This window comes from Embiotoca jacksoni, unplaced genomic scaffold, assembly GCF_022577435.1.
Source record: "Embiotoca jacksoni isolate LCO1_2020_lvr unplaced genomic scaffold, fEmbJac1.0.p SCAF_31, whole genome shotgun sequence".
NCBI lineage: Eukaryota > Metazoa > Chordata > Actinopteri > Embiotocidae > Embiotoca > Embiotoca jacksoni.
This window is the reverse complement of record NW_027185383.1, coordinates 4,960,333-4,980,487: the sequence shown is the minus strand read 5'-3', so window position 1 is coordinate 4,980,487 and position 20,155 is coordinate 4,960,333. Positions and strand designations below refer to the sequence as shown.

The window sequence follows — 20,155 nt, the reverse complement described above, 5'->3', positions numbered from 1 at the left end:
TCCAGAGCTGTGTGTCTATATATTTTTCTGTACTCAGCATTTTTTTTTATAAAATACTACGAAAGTACTAGAGCCAATAATAAAGACTTTTTGTATGCCATCATATTCTTAGTAAAACAGTGTAATCAAAAATCTAGATTTATTTCAATTAAATACCTAAATAAAAGTCCAAAGCTGTGTGAGTACTCTCGTGTTTCTGTGCATGTTAAAGAACAAACTAAATTGTTGGCTTCTGATTTGACATTTAGAGACTCTAAAAAAAAATTAAATTGTTTGAAAGAAGGCTGTCCTAATTTTGTTTGCCTAAAACCTAACCACACATCCTACAGAAAACACTGTAGTTATCCACACATTCATACTGTTCTCTATTTCTGTCCTTGTTTTTTCAGCCTATTTCCCTCTTTATTTCCCTCCATTTGTCCACTTTATTTTAGAGTTGATCCAGACCTCTCCCTGTGGGCCTCCCCAACCTCCGCCCACCCCTGTGTGCCTTCTGCCAGACCCTGTCCTCGATCCCTAATTGCCCCCCCCCCCCCCCCCCCCCCCCCCCGTTCTGTCCCTCTGCCAGGTGGCTGGCAGGCCAAATGGCATAGCTGGCCTGTCTGACTGACCAGAAGCAGTGGGCTAATGGGTCTTTAGGAGATGTACTGTGTGGTGCAGTGTGGAGGGGTGGGCTGAGGTTAAGTGCTGGGCTGATCGCGCTGATCAGGCTGTGAAAGTCATCTGTGAAAGCTTAGCTCAAATAATAAAATAAACAACCTTGATTCAAAGTTTTCCTAGAAAGTGAAAGTAAAGTTTGTATTGGACGGACTGTATTGGTGTTTGAGTGAGGCACATTCATTATGCAAAGGTCTGGTGGTCGTTCAGTAAAACAATCCTCTGCATGCAGTGTAAAACTTCCTCTCCAAAGCTCACCACCCGCCCATAACTGTTTCAGACCATCAGTACTGTACAGCACTTATACAGGTGGACTGCGTGGAACAGCATTTTTATACAATAAAAAAGACAATTGCACTAAACATCTAACAGAACCATAACTATGCACAGCGATTGAGGACGTATGTATAGTGCTGATTTTTCTGACTCGCAACCTTTAAAGAAAATTGACGGACCTTTTATTTTTACGAGCAATTGTACCACCAGAGCAAGACCAAAGAATGTCCTTTTTTAAATGGAGGGGCAATTTATCAAGCTGTAGTGCAGTGAACATGGCAGCTTCTGGAGAACAAAATGCTAGACCGTCCTATGGAAGATGTGCATTATCTTATAAATGATCACTATTCAATTCCAAGGTAATAGCCCGGTCAATTTCCCTTCATTTCCAAAGGCTACCTTGAATTGAATCTTTTCTTGAAATGTTCAGTGTGGAGGATTTAGAGGGATTTATTAGCAGAAACTGAATATTATATTCCTAATGTTTTTATTAGTGTATAATCACCTGACAGTTATGAAGTCCACAAACGGACACGGTGATGAATCTCGCTACACATTGTAGTATGTGTACCCAACCTTGGTCACGTATGCTGACATTAGCTGATGTACATTCAAAGCCAAGTAAAGCTGTCCCTTTAATGTAATAAATGGCCATTCTGCATAAATTAACATGCACCCCTCACCTGGTCAGAAGCCACATACATTATTATTTCTTAAGGACTAAGATTTATTCAGTTTTCTCATGATATTGTGAGTCCTGAGGTTACTGCCCTGCACACTGTGTTCCAATAGTGATACACGACGTTGTGGAACAAGACTGTATCTACACAGTCCCACTTCACTGACAATTCATTTACCAAAAAAACAAATCGATTCTCTCTCAAGTTGAATATCGTACCTCGGTGGTATTTTATGTAGCCATGGTCACCTTTGTACAGCGTAATGGAGGTTAAGCTTTCTATTATGTACTTCTGCACTCTGCGCCTTTCAGGCGGTTACTTCTCGGTCAGCGGGTTGACAATTGCACAGAATTCCTTTAATTTGTTCTCCAAGGTTAACCTTGGTGATGATGTTTCCGTTAGACTTATCACCCATTCTTGCTCCTAGGCTGCTCCTAGTGCGCCTGCTCAGAGTCTTTGCTTTAAATCAGCAGAGCACTGAGTGGAATTACATCTTTGAGCACGCTTCAAGACCTTCACAAACCTATTCTACAGGCTTGTAACCTTCAATTTTATGTAACGTGGTGTTATTGGAACCGGCACTGGGTAGAATAAAGACAGGTTGTCCTTTGCCGATAAACATGTGGTTAGTTTTTCTTTTACATTGAATGCAGCAACGTTTTATGGTTAAAAATTCACTAAAACCTATTGCAAGATACAAGATACAACTGAATAAGATTTAAATTACATGTCATCTGCACAATAAATACACCTCATAATATGTGAGGAAAATCCTATGCTCTGTATGTTCTTCATCCAGCCATGACAACTAGACATACAATAATTCCTCCCATTTAAACACTGTCATGAATGAAAATGGTGCAGCATGAAGACAAATTATCATAAATATAGTTTTTTGTGGGTTTTTAGTTTGACAGAAGAGGATAGAGTTTAGGTGCACTAAAGCCCAATAAATCCTTCTGTTGCATATAATCCTATTTAGTGTGAACCTTGGTTGCTTAGTGCATGTCAATATGGTGATTTTACCTGAATTTAAATAAGCCAGACCTGGCCCAAAAGTGCACATTACTTGCATTGAGCCTGGGCCAGCGTTTATCAGACTTCTAAGAATTAAACTTTAGAAAGTAGTCTTGTGAGTGAGAGCAACAAAACATCAAGTAACTTACTCCCACTTTTACCAATTGTTCAAAGTAACATTCACCAGTGAAGCTCAATATGGTCAGCAAAGGAATCGCCAATCAGAGATATAGGTTGACATTACATCTGCCATATAGTACTTTTTTTTGCTTTTTTTAAATCCTTAAAGTTTATCAGCGGTATACTATAACGCAAGAAATATATAGTTTAAGTTAGGAAATAAGTAATAGAACCATTATATTATCATGTCATATAATAATACATAAATACAGACAAAGTAATAGGAAAACGTCCAAAATAGAAAAAAAATAAAAAAAATTCTGCTGTTGGCAGATGACATGCGTCAATATAATACGAATCAATGAGGAGAATTTGGTGTCACACTGACAACAAGTGATTGCAAATAAAACACTTGATGGTGTTTGTTTGCACCTCTGATTAATGAAAACGGTGATTATTATTTTTTTTTACCAGATAATTAGCAGAAAGAGAAGCCTTGAGATCTATTCTCAATCAGTGTCACACCTCTGGAACTCATAAAACTCCAGTAATTGCTTTTGAAATGTCTGCTGTCTACAGGACATTTGTTTGTCCGTGGTTTTAGGAGAGATGATATGTGGGACTATATCACTGCCATAAGTCAAGAGCGTGCTCTCTCAGTTTGAGAGCGGGATTTCTTCTTTCCACAATCAATTATTGTAATCTCTTTCAAAAGTCTCCCCTCTGACTCAAATAGTTGCCGCTCGCTTGCAAATGCCAGATATGACGTCAACAATTAAATGTCAATACTTTTCAGGTGCGCTCGCTTCAAGTCTTACAGCGTCCCTTACGGGCGATTACCTGTCCCTGGCCACGGCCTCTTTATAAAATACTAATCTGCCGCCCCTTTCCCAATAGACAGTAGAAAATAAGTTAAATATATTCTCCTTTTGTGGCCCCTTTCATCTGTCTCCTGTTAACTCTTCCCTCCCAATTGCAAACTTGGTTGTGCCCGAGCTACGCTGTTAGCGAGCCAGCTCTGAACAGACGGAGGTCACGTCTCATAATAAGAGAAAGGGGACCGGCAGCAGGACATAAGAGTCTTCTTTTAGACAGCAAGTAACAGTTACCTGACCAGGTAACAGCTTACTATATAAGGTAATAAAAGCCGACATTTCAGGGGAATGGTACCACTGTACAATGAGACTTTATAGACTCAGAGCTAAGGTACAGCGCCCGCTAAAAGTCCGCCATTAAAATTGCTTGTTTTGCCGTTGACATGGTCAGAGGGTAATTATATTTCTGCCAACTTTATGGAAAGGATTCCTACAATGGTAGAACTTTTTATTTCATCAGAAACAGCTGTAGTATTGCTCTGTTAAAAGCCGCCAGACTCCATTTAAAAAAACAGTCCTTTTGACTTGTTGAACACGGGAGTTCGAGTCTCGTGGCTTCGAACAAAGCGATAAAACAAATGTTTTTAGTGAACCAAAACATAACTTAGAGTAATAATCCTAACCTATCATTGGAAAAAAAAGAAGAAAAGCACTTCAAGAGTTGGCCTATTTAAGTTATTTTCTCCTCTGGCAACTTGATGGGAAGCCAATCTGCTATCAAGCTACTCTTATATATAGATATTAAAAGTAAAAATACGAACACGGCTACATCTATCAACTCTAAAAGTCCTACAAGAAAACAAGCAGGGTTAATTTATAAGGCGCTCGAGGGCGGGATTGATGAATCCACTTAACAGTACCCGCCCACAAGGGACGCTGTAAGACTTAAAGCAAGCACACCTACAAGGAAGCAGTGACTATATCATTGATTAATGTCATTCCTGACCTTCTCTTATTTGGGGACATTTGGCAGGGTTGTTTCACAAAAATCAGAGAGCGCAAAATGAGATTCAAGAGCAGAAGTCTTGCGAGCGCACGGAAGCAGTCTGTGTACAAGGAGGAGGGTTTAACTGGAGCAGAGGACATCTGGGTGCAAGCGTACAGTTTTGAAAGAGAACAGACCAAAGGAGAGACTTTTGAGAGGGAATATTACAATAATTGATTGTGAAAGCAAGAAATCACGCTCAAACTGGAAGAGCATGCTCCTGACTTATGGCAGTGATAAACCCCCATAATGATGCAGCTTATCAGATTCCTGAAAGTGTTAAATCCTCTCACTTGTGCAATTCTAATCTCACGTCCCCAAACTGCACAAATAACTCCAACAGTGTTGAGTATTTGTATATTTTTCATTCCTTTTTTTTTTTTTTCATTTTACAGAGTTGGTAAATTTTTTTTTTAAATACATTTTGGACTGTTGAAATGTTTCTTTAAACAAATACAGAATGGCAGCTCTTGAAACATACTGACATGGTTGTAAAATCTACATTTTTCTTCTTTTTTTTTTTTTACTTTTGGAAATACATACATGTACAGCATATTTCACATATACATGGACAGAGTTCAGAGTATGACCTGTGATTGTCGGCTGGCGTTGTCATGTCTCTGTTGGTCGTAAGTGACGCGTCGGGCCCCCGAATGCTTCTCCTTTGGTCGTTTAAGGCAAAGAGGAAATACAGCAGGGGTGCAAAGACAACTTGTCATGACTTCAAGACGGGGGCAAACCCTCGTCTTTGTTTTTACTGTGACCTTGGTCATCATTTTGCCTTGACCATGCAGCACTGCAGGTGAGAGGCCCACTTAGGCTCGGGACATACAAGGCAGAGAAGACAAATGTAAGGAAAGGTGTTGCTGATAAAATGTGGGAAATTGTAACTAATTACTTTTTTTCTTCACCTCAAAATCAGTAGTTTCCTAAATGTGATCTAAACGGTTGCATATGGGCATAGAAATAAGGGTGATTTGTTGATTTGCTTCATCCAACTTTGTCCCTTTGTTTGTGTGCTTTATTGAGTTGGTGAATCTGTTGTAAAAATGTTCCAAACAGGCAACTTTTTTTTTTGCCTGAGGTTCATCATAAAGAACACAATGACAAAAAAAAAAAAAAAAAAAGAAATATACAAAAACCCCAACCAATAATGCTTCAAACATATCAGATCGTTATGAGTAAAAAGATATATGAGTTGATATTTGTTGTTTTGTCTGCAGTCCATAGAGGAACGTGCCTTTAGTTATATCAGATATTACACTGTGTTCTCCATTTGCACTCCTTTGAGATGGGCTGACTCACAGATCTGATGTCAGTGAATCCTCACACACGATCCATTCTCGCTTTAGGTCGTCGCTCAGAGCAGCACACTGTCACTGCTGCTTGCAAATGATATATCTCTGATAAATATGTACACACACAAACATACACAATCAAATGTGGGTCATCATTTAGGTTATGTAGAAAACAGTCTTTTTTCTTTTTTTTCTTTTTTTTCCTGCGTATATCGGCTCTGGACCGCTCTCCTTCTCGGAGGGGGAAAGCGTGTGAACTTAGTCACTTCCTCTCCTGCTGGCTCTGCAGCTGATGATGCACCAGTCGCTGCTGGCAGAGCGGCTGCTCCTATACATTAGTCTCCAGGCCGTTCATGTCAATGGAACAGTGTTCCTTGTCCCTGTGCTCTCTCTTGTGATGATGAGCGTGCTTCTTCCTCTCTATCGGCCGAATCCCCTCCTCTAGCTGGATCAGGCGAGCCACGTCCGGGGAGAGGTGGCCCTGCTTGCTGCCCGGTGGAGGCGGCTGGTAGCAGCCGTTCTTCTGGTTCTGATAGGTCATCATCTGCTGGATGCTTATCATGGGTTTAGTCTCGCATATCAGAGGCACCTAATGGGACACACGAAAGAAAAAAGTAACTCAGAATCACTTATTCAGGCGGGTGTCATGAAACGGATTTTAAAATCGCAAATATGTGCTGCGATTAAATTATGGCACATGGAAATACACTTAAATACAGCTGTGACATTGATAAAGGTGATAAAAATTGCACAACGCAGCTTGTTATCGCGATAAAGTGTGTAATACACCCATCAGTCCACTAGAGGATACCGTGTCAGTTTCACGTTTTGCCCCGCTGCCCCTCCAAAAAAGGAGGTCACGTAACGAATTGCAAAGAGTCCAAATAAGTACCAGGTATCGTGTGGTTGGATGAAGAAAACAAATGACTTTCACACGAATGGAGGTATTGCCCACTGGACAGATGGGTGTATTACACGCTTTTGGGTGACAGCGAGTTGCACAATGACACATGAATCGCTCTGAAGATTAATAGTGTCCTGCCACTTGTTTTGGTGCTCATCATTGTCAGAATAATTCTACGCCTCATATCCAATTAGCGAAATCTAAGGTGGATGTAATATAATGGCCCGTTATTATGCTAAACTGTAATGTTCACGATAGTCTATTTATAATGAACTCAAAAATATGACATATCAAAGAAAAATGATGACATTTTAGGAAATATGTCTTATCTACTGCGGTGCTAATAATTAGGTGAGAGAAGTCATTCCTCTCTCATGGTTGTGCATTATGGAGCAAGAACAGGGATTCAGTGAGCCTGTATGAGCAGAAGGACTACAGGGAGGTGTTGACGGCTAGTCCACTAAAAATGAATAAGATGCACATGTTTATTGTGGTTTCACAAGGAGCCCAAGATATTGAAGCTGTTTCCCGCTGCTTCCACTCTATATGTTGAGATAACGTCATGATCAGAGGGATCCTAAGATCTAAGCTCACTCACTCTGTCTTATTTTTTTTTTTAAATGTAACATTAAGCTACCTCAAGGCTCGAGCTTGATGTAGAAACACGAGACCGCCAGTTTTCTCAGCAAAATGCAAATAAGGCTATTTCCTAAAATGTCAAACTGTTCCTTTAAATCTGCTGTACAGCCTATAGGATTAACCTATACATAAAAGGAGTAAATCTTCCGTCGGTTTTCATCCATATACCCCTTTCTATCTTTCTTTTTTCGATTGAAGATGAATGTCACTCTATTCAGGTTAGATAAACCTTAAAAAGGCAACAAATACATGCTTTGTAACATCAGAGTCCGGTGATAGGACTTCTCTCACCTGCTCTCCCTCTTTGACAAAATCTTTTCTGCAGATATGAGCCATGATCCCCGTGGCCAGGGCGTCACCCATCACGTTCACCATGGTCCTGAATCGGTCCCTGCATGACAAAGTCAAACGTCATCCACAGTGTTGACGAAGCTCGAGGAAAAAAAAAAGTCCACAATCACTGCATATTCATAAAACCTTCACAGAGTTGGAGGCTATTTGACTCACTGGGATTCGTGCAAAGAGCATCGAAATGACATGAAGTTAGCTCTACGTGTATTGCTGTTTATTTGACTGGCAACCAGTTAATTAGAGTAAATGAGAAGCTAGCTAAATGTCACAATGATTTCCCGGTCCGTTGTCTTTGACTTCGCCTTCAGCGTTTAGATGAACGTTTACTTACAACGCCCAATCAACAGCGATGATTAGAGTGATGTCATCGGTGGGTAGGCCCACAGAGGTCAGCACGATCACCATGGTAACAAGTCCAGCCTGTGGGATCCCTGCTGCACCGATGCTGGCGGCGGTGGCAGTGATGCTGAGAGAGAACAGACAAACGAGCAGCAAACATTTATCTTCACATGACGTACGGGAGCAAAGGTGTAAATGAGCTCCCTGGACTCAAAGTGCCAATTGGTGAGGTGTAGAAATTGTGAGGTGAAAGAATAAATTGAGTGTGGGGACTGTGGTGGAAAATTCAGTTATGAAGTATTCATACTTTAGAGCATTTATGGTGCTCTATCCTTTTATCCCACTCTATTTATATATCTATCCTTTTATCCCACTCTATTTATATATCTATCCTTTTATCCCACTCTATTTCAGAGTGCTGATCTACTGTGGCATTGTTGGTACAGCTTTCACAAATTAACATTTTATATACAAAACACACAACCAAGGCCTTGAACTGGTTACTTGGCAGACAGGTGATCTTATTTGATTATTAGATTTTTGTTGGGGGGAGGGGGGGGGGGTCTTTTAAAGAGTTGTGTAGGTATGAATTTATGAAAAAAAAAAAATCACAAGAGTCTCGACAATCCACCTGATTGACAGGTTTTCTTTTGCTCATGGCGCACTAATTAAAAACATCCCCAGATAGGTGGATTATTTTATAAAACCTTTTGTCACTTCTCTTCCATCCTATGGGGATGACAAGGAGTGGCAAGGAAAATGAAAGAATTGAAGTAAACCCCGCTGGCCCTTAAGTGGACTCTTTTCTAGCCAGATTCCCCCCAGTAGCATAGCCGAGAGCCAACGTGTTAACGCTTCTGTTTCACGGTGATAAAAAAAAAAAAAGCAGATCTAGTTTTTCCAACGGAAGTCTCTCCAGGTCCAGGAGATGATGGAGGATGACTGAGTTTCCCCAGGATGCACCGTCCGGGAAGAATTAGTTATTCGGGGAGAATGACCGAGTCGATGTTTAACTGACATGTTTTTTTTTCTCTGCGGGGCTGCGCGGGGAGGTTGGCGTGCAGATGGGGCAGCTTCATGGTCAGAAGCCAAACGGCACGGGAACAGGGCGCAGAGAGGGAGAAATTATTATAATTCTGGCGTGACAAGGGAGATGAGTAATACAGGTCATATGGGTTTTACCGCCAAGGGATTATGAGCAAATGTGCACAGACTGCAGCCATGACGAGAGGTCTGCTCTTAATGTTATTACAAAGTGAGATGTCATCAAATCAAAGGAGGGGCAGGAGTTTTTCCTCAACCTGAAGAGGGGGAGAGGGTTGAGTTTACCCGTGGTTGAAAATGATGATGAGTTCTTGGGGGGGGGGGGGGGGGGAGTTATAGGTTATTTTTGTCCGTCCTTCTGTCTGTCTGTCTGTCTGTCTGTCTGTCTGTCTGTCTGTCTGTCTGTCTGTCTTTCCCCGGGGCTTCCAGACTGATTTAGCAGAAATCAGATCACACTAAGAAGCTCATAGGAGGCATAATCTGTGTGACATTTACATATATGTGTATCTAGTAAATCCCATAATATTTTTCTTAATTCAGAATTAAACTAAATGTGTGACGTTAGATTAATTCACATGTTGGACTCAAAGCACCACGAGGGAGCCTGCGGGACCATTTCTTTGCTAGCCATTTGCTATTATTGTCACACTTTGGAGTGTTTTTCCCCGATTTGTAATATTAGAGAGATAAATATCTCTCTAAAGAGTTGTTGAAGTGAATATCATTTTTTTTTAAAGAAATAGTGTAACATTTGAGTCTTAATGGATGTATTGGGTTTTAAAGGAAATCACAGCCAGTTAGCTTGATTCATGTTAAGACTGGGACCAAATAATAGGATCTTGAAAAAGCACCATAATTCCCCATAAAGCTAAAACAAATAAGAACTTTAGATGTATTTTTTTTGTAACTTTAGACAAGGCACTGTTTTTCTGCTTTTTCTGCTTTTTCTGCTAACCTAAGCAATTCACTGCACCCTGTTCAAGCATGAGAGCGGCAACGGTGTAACCTCTGACCCTCAGCGAGGCAATAAATAGGAATCCAATTTTGCAAAGATTTCCTCTGTTTACAAACTAAACCAGAGTAAAATGGTGTAGTTGTCTCACTTTGGTTTTTTAAACCAACAAAATTTAACACTTTCGTGGGCCTTGTAGTTTCTAAAAAGTTTAACTGTTCTTTAAAAATGAGCATCTCTGACAGCTCTCTAGACAGATTTTTATCACAGCAATTTCTGCAAATGAACTATATATATATAAAAAAGTGTTCTCTTGGCAAGAAAGTGATTGCCCATAAGTGCTAATTTATGCCTTGGGTATTCCAGTGATTTAGTATACCTCCCTAAAGGTGAGGATGTTAAAAATCTGTGCAGCAGAGGATCCTGAACTTTTGTCTCAAGAAAAGGGAAAACTAAACTCCCTTGTTTGTATCGTGACTTTCTGCTAAAAATATGTTCCGCTAAACACAAGCTAAAGGCTTTAGAAAACTTCTCTGGATCCACAGAAGGCATTACAGCCTTTAACTAATTTCACAGGCTGAATAATTCATCCTTAACTTCAAGTGTAGAATTTTACTGCCCTACATTTATTCATGTCATCCAAGAAAATCCATAAAATTACAGAAACTGCTATTAAAAAAGGTTTAGCAGTTTTCCCTCCCAACTCATATTTGATTAAGGAGCCTCAAGGATTTCATGACTCTGCTAATATCTGTTTTTTTAAAACCTTTCCTCACCTCATGACATTTTAGTTCATCAAATATTCCATCAAAAGTACATTTTTTATGAGCTTGCTTCTTACCTGATGGTGATGATCTGCCCAAAGTCAAGCTCATAATTATTAACTTGGGCGATGAAGATGGCTGCCACTGCCTCGTAAAGCGCGGTCCCGTCCATGTTGATGGTGGCGCCGACCGGCAGCACGAAGCGGATGATGCGTCTGTCGATGTGGTTGTTCTCGAGGAGGCACTTAAAGGTGATAGGCAGAGTGGCAGAGCTGCAGCAAAAAGGTGAAAGATAAATATAAACAGGTCGTGAGCCTCCACCCGGACAAGCAGCGCAATCAATTGTAGTAATATCAGGAATCGCTTCATACAAGAACTCTAATCATGTGAATGATAGATGTGTTTACAACCAAACAACAAAGGTGCTTTTTTAAAACCTGCCAGTAAATTATTCCAAGCAGCTATTTTCTGGTGAAAAATTAAGTCAAAGTTGATAATATTGGGATCAAAACAAAAAGCGACTGCTGTGTTTTTCACTTGTAATTCTAGTTGTAAACACAAATAGTTTGTATTTTTAGGTGAGATAAAGACCAGTCTGGATTTTGTTGACGTATACAAGTGGACGTTGTCAATATGTCAGTTCTTATATAAGAATTGACATATATAAGGGCCAGTATAGGGTTCATTGACACATATAAGAATATGTATGAGTATATTAAACTGCACACACTCATATAAAGTCCATGAAACAGTTGCACAGGAGCCGGTATGTATGTAAATATGTGCAGAAGTTTTGACATGATAAAAATCTTTTTATGTCTCAATAATGTTGATAAGAAAGATTTAGGTAGGGTGAATGCAACAAACAAGATCATTTTCCGTTCTTTAGTAACACACACTGACTTGTTTTATAGTTACAACATCCTTTGAGGCTGCACAGAGGAAATCCTGTAAATATTTCTCATTAGTAGTTGAGCATTTAAAGGGAATCTAGAAGGTCAAGAAGGTCAGGACTAAGATGCTGATTGTAAATTAGGAGTAAACACACCCAGAAGGTTCAAGGCGCATTCCTTAAAAAGGCCCAAATGTTGGCAATGATAATATAAAAGTTCGCCTTGACACAGAAATCAACATTGAGGTCAGAGTGAAACCCCACAAACATCCATTTCCCTCAAGATGAATTCCGCGAACTGCTCTGTTTACACACTTAATAGAGCTTAAAAGCACTACTCTACTCCGACCTTGACTCTCTCTCTTAGCTGCTCGTTGTTTTTGTTGAACCATAAATTGAAGTTTTTTATCATCAAGTGATTGCTGCCGTCGTTCCGGTAAACATCTTGATGGAAACTTTTCATCGATGAAAATCACCATTATATTTCACTTATGTGCTTCGTCAGAGACACTGTAAGGACTGTGTATAATAACTGTTTGGGGAACTTGATTAAGTGGATTGATTCGTCATAGTCCATGCCTTTATGAATGAATATAAATATATATAAACATAAATCCAAGGTAGTGTTTCCGTGGACATTTCAATTCGTTTCAATCTTCCACTTACCTGGAGGAGGTGGCCAAAGAAATGAGCAGGGCCTGCAGAATGCCTCGGATGTAAACAATGGGGCTTTTCTTTGTGATGAAGAAGTACATGGCTGGAAGGATGAACAGACCATGCAGCACCAAGCCCATTACCACCGTGATGGCATAAAAGCCCAGCTTCTTCCCCATGGCTGACGGGTCGTCCATTTCTAAGATCTTCCCGGCAACCAGGAACACAATGCCAAAAGGAAAATACCTGCAAACGATGGAAGGCAGGAGGGGAGGAAAGTAAGTATAAATGTTCAGGGAATGACAGCCACAACTTAAGCTTTTGTAAAGATGTCATTTCTCTCTTTGTTGTCGAGTCCAGTGGTGCTTTGAACTATGTGCCAATGTCAACATGCTGACATGCCCACAATGTCAATTTTAAGATGCCTATTTTTTTAAATTTTTTGTCAGGTGTATTTACCACATTCATCATCTTAATGTTGTGTGTTTGCATACTAACAGTCGCCATGTAGCACCAAAACCCAAAGTACAGTGGACGCTGATGGGAATGTCATTCGTTTTGTATGTATTTGGCCATAAAACAAAGCAATGGACATACACATTTTTTTACCACTAAATGAAAAGCTGGGGAACATTAATGGCTGTACCGAATTACCTCATAATCTATTCAAGAGTTTTTGAGATGTTTCATTGAATCCCAAAACGTCAATCTCAAGCTGACGCAAGAGGAAAAGTCATGGGATCACCAAAGTAATGAGAATTCATCGTCCTTAGACCACAAATGTGCATCCAGAATTTCATGGCAACCAATTGTTAGCCTGCTAGTATGATATAAACCGCTCACACATTTGGTTCCTTTTATTTTGGTGCCGTGTACTTTCAACATTACTGCTCTTACCAAATGACAATAGCGACAATCTTCAGAACTGCCTCATTCAGGCTCTGGCAGAAGTTGACCAAAGCGCTTCCATTGGGTCCCATCCTTCCCAGCATTATTCCTGGAAAAAGACAACAATTATGCCTCATGCATATATGGATGAATATTTTAATTGTCATCCATACAATGATGTTCTCAACAGTGTCAAATTATAAGAAATGAAATCGTTTCTTTGTCCTCAGCTCATTTCTTGGGAGTTCAACACATTTTACACTGAATAATGCAGAAACATGGGTGTGCCAAGACATAAATTATGCCATTATATGTATTTATGTATGGGTATTGTGCATGTTGCAGTGTGCTGGATCCAGGCCAAACACTCACCCATGGTGGCAGAGAAGATGACGATCCCCAGCACGTTCATGCCTTCGCTGGTACCAGGGGATGTTTTCACGATGACGTCAGGAGGCGGCGTGAGATCCAGGGAGAAGTTCTGCATGTCGGTGCCGTTGTCGTCCTGGATGCCATAGATGTAGACCCTGCGCGTGGTGGTCTCATCCAGGAGCTGAGCCACCGTGGGTTTGGGGATGAGCTCTGCGACTCTCTGGGTTCGATACTGAACAACAAATGAAGCATATTATGACACCAACAAAGATGTTCAAAGTAGCAGATTGTTGTATGATAACGTGTGAGACTGCGAATCATTTTAAAATCTGTTTCTGCACTATTTTCCAATTAAAATAAAAGATAACGCGACATAGATGGTACAGTCCACACATATACTTTCATATGTGTGAATGTATCATTTTGATATTAATCTGAAACAGAAATTTCTAAGTAAAAGAGAGCATCAAAAAAAATACTGCTGCCTCAACAGTGAGATTGGATTTAGATGTGGAAACTGATACCCTGTCTGCACATGGAAGCGGTATTGATCTTAACCAAATTTGTTTATTATTGTTTCCTATACTTTACTTTTCAATGTCTCTTTGCCTTCAGCATTTCAGCTCACCTGTTGAAACGTGGCTTGAACCAAGTTGGCTGGAAACATGTTGCTGTGGTAGAGAATTTAAAGGGAATTTGTTAATTTCCTTCAGTGAATAGCAGATGTGACCATACAATGTGATGTAAAAATAATATATAGATATGCATATTCAAAGTAAAACTCGGTCAAAACACTGCTATATACATTAAAAAAACAAAAAAAACAGAAATATATTTAGTGCAAGGTCACAAGAAGACAACTGATACTAAATACCTTGATTTAACACATCATCCAATGTAATGAAAGATACTTTACTCTGTATTTCTTAGTTTTAAAACTACATGATAGAAGCAGTATTTGCTAAATATTATACAGCAAGGAGCCATATTAGCATCTATAAAAAATAAAATCCCTTCTTCCGTTTTGATTCTCTTCATGTACATCGCGTCCTTGTGTTATTGGTATTGATTCAATCTCTGAAAGTCAAAGGATGACTGCTTCTATCTAGATTCTGGACTCTCCTTGGTGTTCTTTGTGAAAACACTCTTTTTCTGTTACCGCGTTTTTAGTGAATATATTTCTCTGCCTCGATCAAAAACAATCCTCACAATTATTTCCCTCTTTAAAAGCTGTCCAGATTCTGTGACATGCTTTGATAAACACACTAAAAAGCCTACTCTCAGCTGAGCACAAGCATAAGAGCTATGGCAGTCATGGATGACTGCATCAGAGAGGACTCCGGTGCTCAGCTACAGAGGAGCTGGGAAGGATGAAATCTGAGGACAAAGGAGCAAGAATAAGGGAAGCAGAGCGATAAGTGGAGAGGGCGGAGAAATGAATCTGGAGTAGAAATGATTGCAGAGAAAAGGTTTATAGACAAAAGTAAAGATGAAAGCTAGTTTCAAAGGATGTAAGATAAAATGCCATATATTAGGTAAAAGATATATAAACCCTGTTTTGTTTTTTGTTTTTACAGTTTCATGTGGAGTTTTTCTTTCCTCCCACAATTCATTCACATCCAAGCTTTACCACTAATAGATTGTCCCATAGGTGTGAATGTGCATTTTGTCTATTCATGTCAGTTCTGTAACAGGCTTGACTACAGTGCATATATCACCTTCACCCAGTGTAACACGGGATACGCTCCAACCACATGCAGCCCTTGCCACTAAGCATAATGGATACATTTATTTTTTGATGGGTGGAGACACACACTATAATCTGTATGAATTTAATGACTATAATCACTGTAATTTAATGATCACAGTCCAATGATTCTCGTATTAAATGGGAGCATTATTATTATAAACCAGGGTAGACTGATTGGAGATGTAAGTTTTTTAAAACTGAAATGATATTTGAAGTTTAAGGCTGATCTCACAGAAATACACCAAAAAAAACTACTGCATGCTTTGAGCCATGTGATATAAAGGAAGTCTTTGCAAAAACACGTGCTTGGGGTTAATAAATAATTAATAAATAAGCACATACATGGCACATGCCGTTATGGATAGGGTAGGGAAACAGATACACCACTGTCGAAAAATCACACTAAACAGTTCAGGAACCCACTTTTGGTTGTCATGCTGTTGCGTAAATAGGTGCACGCTATACACACCTCTGGTTGCTTCAATATCTCTCCGTACAAACCACTGAGTTTACGTTAAGAGATTTAAACTGTTGGAATGAAAAAAAATCTACATTGAATTAACAGCAGCGTTGGTTGTAAATCCCACGTCAACAAAGAGCTCAAATCACAATCAGAAGTCAAACAAGTTCATCTGAGATGCAGAGAAATTAAAAGGCATATTGTATTTTACAGCTCGTGCATTAAAGGGAGGGACGTTGCAAACATATGGCAAAGATATCCAGGGACAATACAGCGCGACTGTAGCAAGTGTTCTGCACGGATTTGACCACTTAGCCATTCAGCAGTCTATCCCGTGTCCTTTACGCCCTTTGACCCCTGGGGTCTCCTAATAAATCCAAGTATGCACATATCCATACAGAGTGTGCTCATTATACATACTTATCACGCGCACAAACACACACATGGCCGCAGACAGTTGGGACCCATTTGTGGGTGTACCGATATAGTATGCCTGCATGATAGATAAAGGCTGTAAAGAAGCTTTGCGAGATAAATCCAAAGCACAGCTGTGCTCTGTAAAACACACACACACACGCACACGCACACGCACACGCACACACACACACACACACACACACACACACACTGAGAGGCTGCACGACAGAGCTTCACCACTGCACATGATCAGTACATAGTTGGATTTCATGGGCTTGGCCAGTTTATTAAAAACAATTTTTTACAGTCTGATTGAAAGTTTCTTCCCAGTTTAATGTATTTTGAGTTTGATAAAAACAATACTAAAATCAACAGGGGATGAAAACACAATTAACTTTTAAATGGCTGAATGTTAATTATTTTTCTATTAAAATACACAATTAGTAGTTTTTAGACAAGTTCTTTGGATTAAATAACATCATAGATTAAAAATACGTTGGTGATGGACTCAACACCTCGGCAGCTCCGGTCTCACTTTAGTCCACTGACCTGATAACGTGACTCGCCGCCATGTTTCTGACTGCAGGCCTGACCCTGGTTTACCTGTAATGTGACGACTGCATCCTTCAGCACCACTAATAAGCTTAGTACAATAACCCATTGGCACATAAGGTTTTAGGCTTGACACTCGGACCTGCGGCATTTCCACTGCTTCAGTCTTCACCAGCACGCTCAGCAGTCATTAGTCATTAGTGCTATACTCTGTATTTGTTTTTGTTTTCTCCATTTGCAAAGCCGCGAAATCCAAAGCGAACACGTTAGCAACAATTTAAAAAGGATTGGTTCTGAAGTAAATCCATTTTATAATAGATTATTTTCTAGATTGTTCTTTTTATTGAATTGATTTGATATGACTTTATTGAAAGTCTAACCTGCTGATGTGAAGTTGTACATCAGTCTTGAACAGATGGTACATTTTTTAACAGTTTCTAGAGTCCTAATGATGTCAAGAATCTTACAAAAAGACAAAACCTGAGAAAAATCTGAACGCTTAACAAAATTTTGAGCAGCTGAACAAATTTTCTTTCTTATTAGTCATTTTACAACTCCTCCATTTTTTCTTGCAGCATTTTTTGGGCACCACTGCCATTCAACAATGATGTGTTTTTCTTTTTTTGTACATCTCCAACACATTTGAGATGAAATTACTTTTACTATAACCCAAAAAAAATGAAGATATCATATCATACACAGTATAACAATGGTTCCCAAAATGTTTTTATCCCTTAAAGGTGAATTTTTTTCTTCACACTTCTACCTCAATTTTGCATCACTTTTCACACAGCATCCACACATGTACACTATATCCAGCTAAAATTGCACCATAATAATTTAATGTTGTAGAATTTATCGAAGAAAAATATATACACTATTTTCAGTCATAGAGCTGGAATAACTGCACATTTGAACATATTTCATATTTTAAAATACTGATATAAGAACACGGTTCATGTTACAGAAGTCATGTGCATGCCTGTATCTGTGTGTGGAAAGCTATTGCTGCATGTGAATGATCCGTCCTTTCATATGAGGATGATGCAGTTTGATCGGACAAACACTGAGGATGTAACAGAGGAGATGTGACCGCCTCTCTTACCGGATGAGATCCAGCAGAGCGTCAGCAGAGCTGGTCATTGGCTTCTTGCTTTCGTCAGAGTCCTCCTTCTGAGCGGCTCCGCCCGGGTGGATGATGTACACCATGACGATGCCCACTACCACGGCAACGAAGGTGGTCCAGAGGTAGTAGGAAATGGTCATGATGCCCAGGCGACTGGAGCACTTGGCGTCAAGGGCGGCCAGACCGGACATCAAACTGAAAGCACAGGGAGGCATGGGGAGGCACACAAAGGGACAGAGAGGTTGAAGATAATGTTAGAAAATGAGAGGGGCTCGGGTTCAGAGAGGATACTTGGTTATTATATTATAAGAGGTTGGAGGCAATTTTAAAAATTCTTATCTTCATCAATATTGGAAATAAAATCACTTTCCAAATATATAAAACAATATTACTTCCTCAGAGGTTTATTATGAGAAAAATAAGATTTTGAGATTCAACAGAATAACCCTAAAATATTCATCCTGAATACATATTGTACGTGCGTGTACAAGCAAAACTTTCATCAAAAATTCAACAGAGTGTCTGATCGCACAGCTTTGAAACGATTGCTTAAATTCACCAACTTCAACGAGCGTGTTTCGAATGAGAGAACCCCCCCCCAGAAAAGAAGCTACTGCCTCTGCAATGTTAAATATTGCAACCTGTGTTGTATATGACATGAGAAAAGGGAAATCTTTCTCCAATCTTTAGATCTCTTCTTTCACTTCTATTAAACCTAAATAATCCCACTTTAACCTTTCAAAGCTTTGAACCCCTCTCTGTGTTAGAAATCTTGAAGGATGGCGGATAAACAACTTTACATCATGAGCAGAAGAGAGTAATTTGCATTTAAATGGGCAGCTTTGAATGGCCCTCCTGTTCAGAAATTCATTTTCACTGCACTGACAGGGTGACTTTTGTGGTGCATTTAAAAAGAAAAGAAAAAAGACAAGCCGTCATTCAGCTCAGTGTGTATAAAAATGTACACTTGATCACATCTGGTTTGGTCTCAAATGGGAGTCATTTCTGAGAAGTGGTGGACCATGTGGAGGATGAAGCCAGGAGGAAGAGGAGGAGAGATGGTGCTCAAAGTGTAATCTGGTTGGATTTGTCACTGTCTGTGCTGATACTCAAACTGTCACCCTTCCTTTTCCTTACATGTACGACATCTCCTGTGAGTTTCTGGAGGGGATTATCAAGGTAAATGTTTACATCTTTGAGAAGTATATAATCTACTTTGTCAGCCAGTCTGTGACTACTCTTACAAAATAGTGGGATTGCAAGAATGTGAAGTAGTGTGTGTGTGTGTGTGTGTGTGTGTTTGTTTGTGTGTGTGTGTGTGTGTGTGTGTGTGTGTGTGTGTGTGTGTGTGTGTGTGTGTGTGTGTGTATGACAGCAGCGTCCACTTATCAGGAAGTGAGTGTGCTGACTCATCGGAAAGCTTTTGATTTTCCCAGTCGTTGACTTCAAATTGGTCTTTTCTGACTGTAATTGCTGCATGATTTCATTAAAAAAAAAAAAAAAAAAAAAAAAATATCCTAATTAAAGCAAAGGATTAAATATTTTCACAGATACAAAAGTACTGACACACTCGCATAAGAATAAAAGCCACATTTGGTTTGGACTGACAATGAATTGCTCAAACTCAGCTGTGATAATAGAATTGGTGCCAAGTTTGCAATTAAATGAGTTGGATTGTAATCGAGGCACTTTTCAAATGTGCCTCGACTTTTCAAACGTAACACAAAACAGTCACTGGTTTATATTTTCAGACCATCCAAACAAACATGGACTTGGCAATAGAGCCTTTGATTGATGAGTGAATCTAAATAAAAGTAAGACGGTGCACTTTTTGCTGACATGTGACAACAATTTGTTTCTACTCCTTTCGACTCTGTGTCATCACTTCCTGTATTATTTTGGAATCCTCCACCCTTCGTGTCCATTTGTCCTTTATTTCCTGCCATTGTTTAGTTATCTGCCAATTTCTGTTCCCACCTGTGTCCCCACCTGTGTCTTGTTTGTCCACCAGGTGTCTGTATATACAGCCCTGCCTGTTCACCTCTCAGTTGCTTGATGGTGTTCGCAAGAGTCTACATGACTTGTTCTTTGTCCCCCTGGTTATTTCTGTTGTTTGGACACTTTGTTAGGCTGGAGCCTTCAT

The 20,155-nt window shown here is 39.7% G+C and overlaps 1 protein-coding gene across 1 annotated transcript in view; it reads right to left on the bottom strand.

The window, feature by feature from the left end:
- Nucleotides 1-6,226: 6,226 nt before the first annotated feature.
- Nucleotides 6,227-20,155, bottom strand: part of slc1a7a (solute carrier family 1 member 7a) — a 31,624-nt gene continuing 17,695 nt past the window's right edge. Inside the window, exons 3-11 of the mRNA XM_069164467.1 lie at nucleotides 17,992-18,207; nucleotides 14,336-14,378; nucleotides 13,708-13,939; nucleotides 13,345-13,444; nucleotides 12,460-12,693; nucleotides 10,979-11,173; nucleotides 8,134-8,268; nucleotides 7,743-7,842; nucleotides 6,227-6,497 (exon numbers count right to left, since the gene is read on the bottom strand). Of these exons, the coding sequence (XP_069020568.1) occupies nucleotides 6,237-6,497; nucleotides 7,743-7,842; nucleotides 8,134-8,268; nucleotides 10,979-11,173; nucleotides 12,460-12,693; nucleotides 13,345-13,444; nucleotides 13,708-13,939; nucleotides 14,336-14,378; nucleotides 17,992-18,207 (1,516 nt within the window). The 3' untranslated portion in view covers nucleotides 6,227-6,236. The remainder of the gene's footprint in view (nucleotides 6,498-7,742; nucleotides 7,843-8,133; nucleotides 8,269-10,978; nucleotides 11,174-12,459; nucleotides 12,694-13,344; nucleotides 13,445-13,707; nucleotides 13,940-14,335; nucleotides 14,379-17,991; nucleotides 18,208-20,155) is intronic.